This window comes from Seriola dumerili, unplaced genomic scaffold, assembly GCF_002260705.1.
Source record: "Seriola dumerili isolate Sdu_G_001 unplaced genomic scaffold, Sdu_1.0 BDQW01000733.1, whole genome shotgun sequence".
Taxonomy (NCBI): domain Eukaryota; kingdom Metazoa; phylum Chordata; class Actinopteri; order Carangiformes; family Carangidae; genus Seriola; species Seriola dumerili.
In genome coordinates this window covers 8,210-16,303 of record NW_019174988.1, presented here as the reverse complement: position 1 = coordinate 16,303, position 8,094 = coordinate 8,210, and the positions used below count along the sequence as shown (strand labels likewise).

At 40.9% G+C, this 8,094-nt stretch overlaps 1 protein-coding gene across 1 annotated transcript; it reads right to left on the bottom strand.

Annotated features, from left to right (window-relative positions):
* Positions 1-898: 898 nt before the first annotated feature.
* Positions 899-5,941, bottom strand: dmrt2 (doublesex and mab-3 related transcription factor 2). Its single transcript, XM_022765728.1, has 4 exons — positions 5,760-5,941; positions 4,442-4,858; positions 2,534-2,636; positions 899-2,100 (listed from the first exon to the last, which is right to left on the bottom strand). The coding sequence occupies exons 2-4, from the start codon at positions 4,811-4,813 to the stop codon at positions 995-997; spliced, it is 1,581 nt and encodes a 526-aa protein (XP_022621449.1). The 5' UTR covers positions 4,814-4,858; positions 5,760-5,941; the 3' UTR covers positions 899-994.
* Between the last annotated feature and the right edge of the window lie 2,153 nt (positions 5,942-8,094).

Genomic DNA, 8,094 nt, shown 5'->3' with positions numbered 1-8,094 from the left:
CGTACACTCCGTCACATCCACACTCACTTTGTGTGATTTGTATTCATTCAAACAAAAACAAAGACAAACACTATATTTTATCATTAAAATCTCAGGTTAATAAATAAATTATTAACTAAAATGAACTAAAATATATAATAATTTTCTTTCTTAAATACGTCATGATATACAGTAGGATTGTTAAGTTAGTGGACTTTCATACTGGTGCACATGAGTTATTTATGCTGTTAACTGTCACTTCCCCAAAAATACACTGCATTTATTTTTTTATCAAATTTGACCATGCACAAAATGTGTCAAACTTCAAGATTTCAAAATAAATGTTATAGTTATATTACAAAGTCTGAAATCCTAACTTAAGCTCTAAATGTCCATCTTAGAATAAAAACTTAAATTTGCCTTTTTTTAATAATCGAACATTAAAAACTGTAAAAGAGAAAAACTCCCCAAACATTTGTGGCATTGTTATTTTTACAAAACCCATCAAAAACATTAATAGGCCTATATAATAGTGATGTATTGTTTTCTGTATGTTTGTATGGGTGTGTTAAAGTCTGATTTGAAGCCCCTGTTTGGTTTGAACTGTTTTTGATAACTGTGGTGTTTTATTAGTGGGTGCAGACTAACTCCTGACCTAAACAAAAACCTGTTCACAGTTAAACGTGTCATAACTGGAGTATAAAATGAAATACAAGACTTTTTATGGAAAGAGTTCAGTCTTATAAAGTTTATTGACATGAGGAAAACATCGGGATAATGTTTAAATACTCTACACAATAAAGTTATTAAACATGCACATGTAAAATATAATATACTGTACATAAATATTGAATTGGAAAAAAAAAAAAAAAAAAATCTCCAGCTGGTCAGTTTTCTGATGCAGTGCCTGTGTTTAAGTTTTTCGTTTGAGCCCAAAACCACAACGTGAGATGCTCCCTGTGTCCTCTGAGACAAACCTGTTATTTATAGTGCAAGAAAAGACACTTAATGGAAATTAATGGAATGCTCGACTCATGGCAGGTGGGGGTCTTTTCAATATGGCTTCCACTGAGAAGGACAAAGACTCGCTGGACGCCGTCTTGGTCCCGACGGGCTTGGACAGAAAGTCTTTGGCGTACCTGTCGGCTATTTTTACAGCCTGAATGTCCTTGGCCGAGCCCTCCCTGAACTTGCGGGCGGCCTCCTCTAAGAGCTCTTTGCAGTACGGAGCCCTGAGCTCCGGCCCAGCCCCGCCGCTGCTTTTTTCATTCAGCGAGTGCTGGATGAGGGAGTGAAAGGAGTTGAGTTTCATAGAAAGCTTAGCGCTGTCCTTGCTCAGCTTGTTCAAGACTTGGCTGGAGTTTTGGGAATGAGTATTGATGGGGAAGGATTGTCCGAAGCTCCTCTTCGGGGGGGAGAAGGCAGAGCACTCCCTCGGCCCTCCGTGGGCGGCGGCGGGAGGTTTTGGTTCGGCCCGTTGAGGGTTCGGCAAGTCCTGCAGCGCTGCGGCTCGGGATCCTTCCAGTTTACCTGCAAGAGCGTCCACAGCCTCCTGCTCAGGCGGTTGGCTCTCGGCAGGCATCACCTTGGGCTCCCACACGGCGCCCGGCTTCATGTTCTGCACGGCCGTGGCGTTGAACAGGCACTGCTGATAGAGCAGGGCGTCACCCAGGTTGGCTGCGCCGCGGGGCCACATCATGAAGCCGCCTCGCGACGGCTGCAGCGGGTAGTGGCGGTAGGTAGTGGCCACGCTGACGTTGGAGGAGATGAGCTCGACGTTGGCGGGGCTGCTGGGGTACTGCATGGGCAGATCCATGCAGTTCGGCCCGATGAAGTTGCACATATCTTTGGGCTGCGGCTCGACCTGAGCTGCCGGCGAGTAGGCCGTCTTGTAGGAGCTGTACTCAGCGGCGTGGTGGACCATGCTGTTAGGGAAGATGAGCGAGGCCGTGGCCGCCTGGCTGTTCTCCATCAGCTCTCGTTCTTTGTACTCCCGCTCCAGCATGATGGTTTCCAGCTCCTTGTCGGCGAAGGCTCTCCTCTTTCTCATGCGATCGCTCAGCGGCGGGGGGAGAGACGGGTTGGCCGCCAGGAACGGATCAGACTGCACCGGACGATATCCTGTCATCAAAAGAGCCCCCATTTAATGCGAGGTTTATGACACTCAATGTGTTTTGTATTATAGGTGATGTCAAGCATGCGCGCAGAAATGTTCACAACACTGACAAACATGCAACACTGCAACAATTTTCACTCTTGTTCGAGCAGTTTCAACTAGATATTAATCATACCCGTCTTTATATGTTATGACAGTGCTGGAGATTCATTTGTAAACTTATCACATGCCAAAAAGTTAAACAAGCCACTGCTTACAGATGTTAGCAAGTCCCGATCACTGTTAAAGGAAAAAAAAAAGAGAAATCCGAGACAAGCTATGAGAGAAAAGGGGTATTTAGTTAAAGCGAGACAGAGGAAGAGCCAAGAGAAGAAGAAACAGATCAGAAACTTATCGTGGAAAGAAATAAGACATGTCTCTCGTTGTCAGATTTGTTACCTTCGAGGATGCTTTTGGCGAGCATGGTGGACGGTCGAATGTGTCGCTGATATATCGTCCTCCTCTCTGCTGGAATTTGTTTCCCAGATATGCCTTTCTTATCCTGAGAAGAAGAAAAAACAAAAGAAAAATGACTGAAGATGTGCTTCAAGATGTTTTCCCTGAGCCTTAAATAATATCTGATTTGTCACAGCTAAGGTCCAGGTTATATCTGTGTTTGGATAACATATGCTGGCATTTCCATAATAATCCACTTGAAAATATCGGTCAAACCGTGGTTTTCTGATTTTATCACAGTTATAAAAAACATCTTTAAATTACTTAAAGCTGGATCTCTATGTTTATGAGATGTAGACCTATAAATTAACTTAAAATTAAATATGTTAAACAGATGTTAAATATATTGAGCTTTGGCATTTCAAAGATACAAAAGAAAAAACAGTAATACAACAAGAATTGACTGTATTACTTTAAAACAATATTTTGACTGGACTGTTGGTTAAACAAACAATCGCACACTCTGAACACAACAGACAGAAAAACTTCCATCTGGTATCGTCTTTAAAACACTGATGCTGATGTGCTGCGTTATTTTGCAGCAGCTAATTCTCAAACACAAACGCACAGACCCTGGAAAGATCCCATGCAGTATATTTAGTTGTTTATAATTACAGATGGTGATCGGAACCTCTTCTTTTATATTTTGACCTAATAAATGCATTGATTATTCTTTATTTGCCAGGACAACATCAATAATTCCTTTCCTGAATCAAACGAACACATACACACTGTACATTCACTGCCGATCCCTGAACCTTAAACTCAATCTGATCGACTACGTTCCCAAACCTAAAACTAAACCTGACCCTAAAGATGGAAGCTGAATTTTGGTTGTAGGAACAAAACTTCTGGTGGTTATTGCGTAACTTTGGGCTTTGGGTCGCGGTAGCAGAATGAAGGAAACCCATGTCAGCCATGTAATTATGTCACATTCATTAAATCATAATGCATGTCATTTTACAGTTTAACACTCGTGCAGCTTGTCTCACAGAAAAACTTAAATAAAGGGAACAATTAAACCCGAGTATGCATTGCTGGAATATGAAGACGTGCTAATTCGCAAATGAAATGGCTTAATAGTGACGGCTCCGGCTCAGACTTTAATGCACCGAAAATCAGAGGAACAAGGAAACTACAGGAAATTAGTCACACAATAACAAAATATGAAACTGAACACTGGAAAAATCAGAGCTTGTAATCCAAAGATACTAATAATAATGACGGTATAATTAAATGAATAGATGAGTGTGTTCCACAAATGGATTTACTGTGTGTTTTACATGTTTGACATGGGTTTTCGCCAAGAGATGTCTCAGGAAGTCAATGCAGTGTGTACAGAGAGCAGTGAGTGAGCCACTGGATTCAACAAAGTAAATAAAGCAGTGGGGGGAAAAATGCTCTTAAGTATGAGAAGCTAAATCAACATCTGTAAATCCATACATCAGAAAACGCTGCTTTCACGGACAGCTGAAAGATCAGAGGGGAGTAAACATGGAGGCTTCCCGAGAACACGTGACTGGATTAGATGATTTGTTGTAATGTTAATCTTGTGTGTTTTAGCATAGAAACGTGGTATCGACTGAGCTGATTGCAGACCACTACTGAGGGTTTGAATTTGTTGCAGTTTATCTGTTGCACTTGAACGCATCACAACACTCCTTGCACTTCAATCTGTGCAGAGCATTTGAGGGTATTGTCTGAGCTGATTGCAGGATACTACTGCGGGCTTTAATTTGTTGTAATTTATCTGTTGCACTTGAACGCATCACTGCACGCTTTCAGTCGTCATGGAGCATTTGAAGGCCCTCGCCTGCACATACACCCACACCCACTCACTCTCGGACCTACCTCCGTGGCTTGCTGCCTCCTCAGGGCCACCTGCGCCGCCATCACCCGCTGTCTCTCCACCACCAGCAGGCAGTTGGCGCACTGGCAGTCCCTCCAGCGGCAGAAGCGCTTGTGTCCCTTCAGGCAGGACACCACGCCGTGGTTGCGGCAGCGGGCGCACTTCGGCGTCCGGCTCAGCTTCCTCTGATCGCCCGAGCACAGGCCGCTGGGACCCGGCTTGTCGTCGCCCTTGCAGTCGTCTCCGTCGTCCTCCGAGGCGGCGGGGCCGAGCGGCGCCGAGCCCGGGCGGCTGGAGGAGTCCGCCAGGTCGTCGCTCTCCGTCTCCAGGCTCTCCACGTCGATTTCAAACTCGCAACCGGCGTTGTCTGACATGTCTGCCCGAGTCCTCCGCCGGCTGTCGTTACACCCAGTTAACGTCTGGACACAAATATGAATTATTTAGACCTGTGAATAATATGAGACAACTCAGTATCACGTTCTGTTCAGGCTGCTACACTCAATTAATTCCCTAGACTTAATAACCTCATGGCTATTATTCTAAATATGGCAGCAACATCATGCCACCTGATGTCTTTACCTGTGAGGATTCATTTAAAGTCTACCTCCTGTCTGTTGACATCTTTTAATTAAAGAAAAAATGTTTACCCTAGTTAAAATGCTGATTCCACCCAGAGGAAATAAATATTTTTTTCCATTAATTCCGGGTAACTAAAACTAAAAATAGTTATTATTGTTTAGGGCCTATTTTTTTGTAGTTTTTGTCCCTAGGAAAATCTTCATTACATTTTCTTACACAAAGGTAAAATCCACAAACAGGCCAAGAGATGCAAAAAAATAACTTTAGGCTATACATACTTTTTTTTTGTTAATGTGCAAAAATGTATCATAAACAAAAATATAAACAGGGTTTTTAAGAAAAGCTTAAACGTTTTATCTCTGATGAATTTTTTTATGATGGCTGGAAATGATTAAACTAGGAATAAACGTTTATGGCTAGTTCACAACACAGTGAGCTAATATGAAAATCTATTATTGGAGGCATTTTCTAAAATAGAAAAAGGGACTGTTCTTTTTATGACAGTCCCATAATTTATTAGAGGCTATGAGTCCATTAATAGCAAATTGTTTTGGTCATCCTTCCTCTCTGTCACTAGACATGCAGCCTGAAGTATGTTGCATTTTAGGGGTTATTTCATGCAGGGATTTGGTTTCAGTTGCTTACAAATATAAATATCTTACATATCAGATGTAATTTCCCCGTAAGACTTCGCGGATTCTCCTGTAAACCAGCAAAAACATAATAACAGAGTGAGTTTACCTCCAGAGGTTGATCCAGCGGTCTTGTCCAGGGTTGCACAGCGGTGTGTGGGGAAGCGGTGAGCACGTCGTCAGTACACGTGATGAACCGCACGCAGACAAACACACAGTCCAAACTTGCAGTAGAGACTTGTAATTAGTGTAATTAGCAGTTAATTGAGCGGGTGAATGACTGTGTCGCTCTCTGACAGATCCAACTTTCCTCTGAAGCGGACACTCGCCGCACCACTCCTATGAACCGCTTCAGTCTACGCTCTCTGTGCTCTGATTGGCTGCTCATCAACACGCACCGACCAATGGGGTTTCGAGCTGTTAATCGGGCGGGGGAGGGGCTGGTGTTCTCCTAGTAACGGTCGGGTAGTTTGATTACTTTTAAAAAAAAACCACTAGTGAGGGAAATATTTTCCCCGGTGTTTTACTTATCTTTCTTTTGTTGTCATCACTTGAGAGTGTTTACGGTATGTTTGCTTATTTTATCAAATATATAAATGGTTAATTAAAGTATAATTATTTATTTGTTATCATCGTAGAAGTAGGCCAAGACATGATGGTGTATGCGGTCAGATAGTAGGCTGTTGTAGACTAACGTTTGATGTCAACAAGGTGGCACACTTAATGTTTGTGACCTTGGATGTGTTTAAGGATGCAACTGATTAATTAACAACTGAGTAGTATCTGGCACCAAATAACCAAAACATGAGATAACACTGGACTGATACATGGCCAGGTAAAAAGGCGTAACGATAGGAGGGCTCCCAGACCGAAGCCCACAACAGGAGGGGTGAGATATGACAAAAAAGAAACATGAGTGCACAACTGAGACTGTTCAAATCCAAATCCCAAATTCATCAGGCCCAGGTGAAGATTTGCCTCCACCACCGTGTAAAAATTACTCAGTAGTTTTGTTGTGCTCATCACTATCACCACAGCCAGTGATCCAAATAGTTATCCATAGCTAGTGTTAGCTGTAGTTTGTCGTTTTTATGTGCAATGGATGTCTGTCTTGACAGGGACATATAGAGTGACTGTTAATGTTTTATTCTGGTCGTATAGTGTGAAGCATTTGCTTCCATTTTTTCTGTGTTAAGTAAGAAACACACAGAAAACCTCGGGCAAGGTTGTCTTGTTCTGTTATAGAAGCTCTGAAAGGCTGCAACCAGCTGTTATTTTCATTATCAATACGCCTGACAATGATTTTCTTTAATAATTCATTTATTGTTTAGTTTATAGGCTAAAATACTAAAATTCCTTGTTTTTTTGACCAAGAGTTAAAAATACAAAGATGATGAGTTTCTCTTAATAGAAAACTAGAAAATATTCACATTTGAGAATCTGGTACCTAAATATTTGGCATTTTTGATTGAAAAATTTCTGAAATGATTAATTAATTAAATTTCTGTATATGAGTTAATCTGCTGATCAACTAATCACTGGTTTCTGGGTACATATGCGCAAAGTAACACTGGGGCTTAAGAGCAAAATTTTGCCCTGCCATAAAATGTCACTATTTAACATAGGCGATATATGTATGCTATAGGTATTTAAACTACTTGAATAAACAAGTTAGAAGCCTTTTCATATCAGTTTTTGAAGGTTTTTTTTTAAAATAAGATTTTTTAATTTACCCTAAAATTTTAGGAATTAATTGAAAATATAAGAACATATGGTGTTAATGCTTTAAAAAAATAGCATGTTTTTATGGGTATTAGTGATACCAAAATGTCCAAAAAGGAACTATCTGAGGGGCGTAATGTAAGTCCCATTGATATGAGTGATTGTCCAGGTTACAATGTGCCTAATGTTGTATTTCTGCCAGAAGGCGTATTTACACAGATCACAGTTTAAACTGCCTGGCGACAGACCAGGCAGACAGGTGATAAATGTGTCATGCAGGTTGTTACAGTCTGTCCTCCCGGCGAAAGTAACTGAGGATGATTACAGTGTTTTCACAACAATCACACCTTAAAAAAAAACACAATGTCAGCATGCAGGAGAGTCCTGCACAAAACAACAGCCAAGTCAAACAAAACCTAAAATATACCTACAGCCCTAACCTTTCACTGATCCTGATTCTGCGCACTTAACCTAGACCAACCAAATAAAAAATCAAAATAACACAAAAAAAAACAAAATCCTAAAAACAGTTTAACTTTATGCTCCAACCATGAACCTAAACTTAATTAATTAATTAACTTAATTAATCTTAAATACACCTTCAGTAATACACCAAACTTAAATGACCCTTCTCTTAATTCTTAATACATTTAATAATTTTTTTAACCTTAAAATTTCATAATAAAACTAATAAAAATGCCCCCAGAATGGATATTTTGATG

Bases quoted from the DNA above. Each gene is read 5' to 3' on its own strand.
- dmrt2 (XM_022765728.1), bottom strand. From the start codon at position 4,813: ATGTCAGACAACGCCGGTTGCGAGTTTGAAATCGACGTGGAGAGCCTG. The intron at 2,637-4,441 runs GTAGGTCCGAGA...TCTTCTTCTCAG, and splicing joins GGAGGCAGCAAGCCACGGAG to GATAAGAAAGGCATATCTGG. The intron at 2,101-2,533 runs GTAACAAATCTG...TTTTGATGACAG, and splicing joins CGCCAAAAGCATCCTCGAAG to GATATCGTCCGGTGCAGTCT.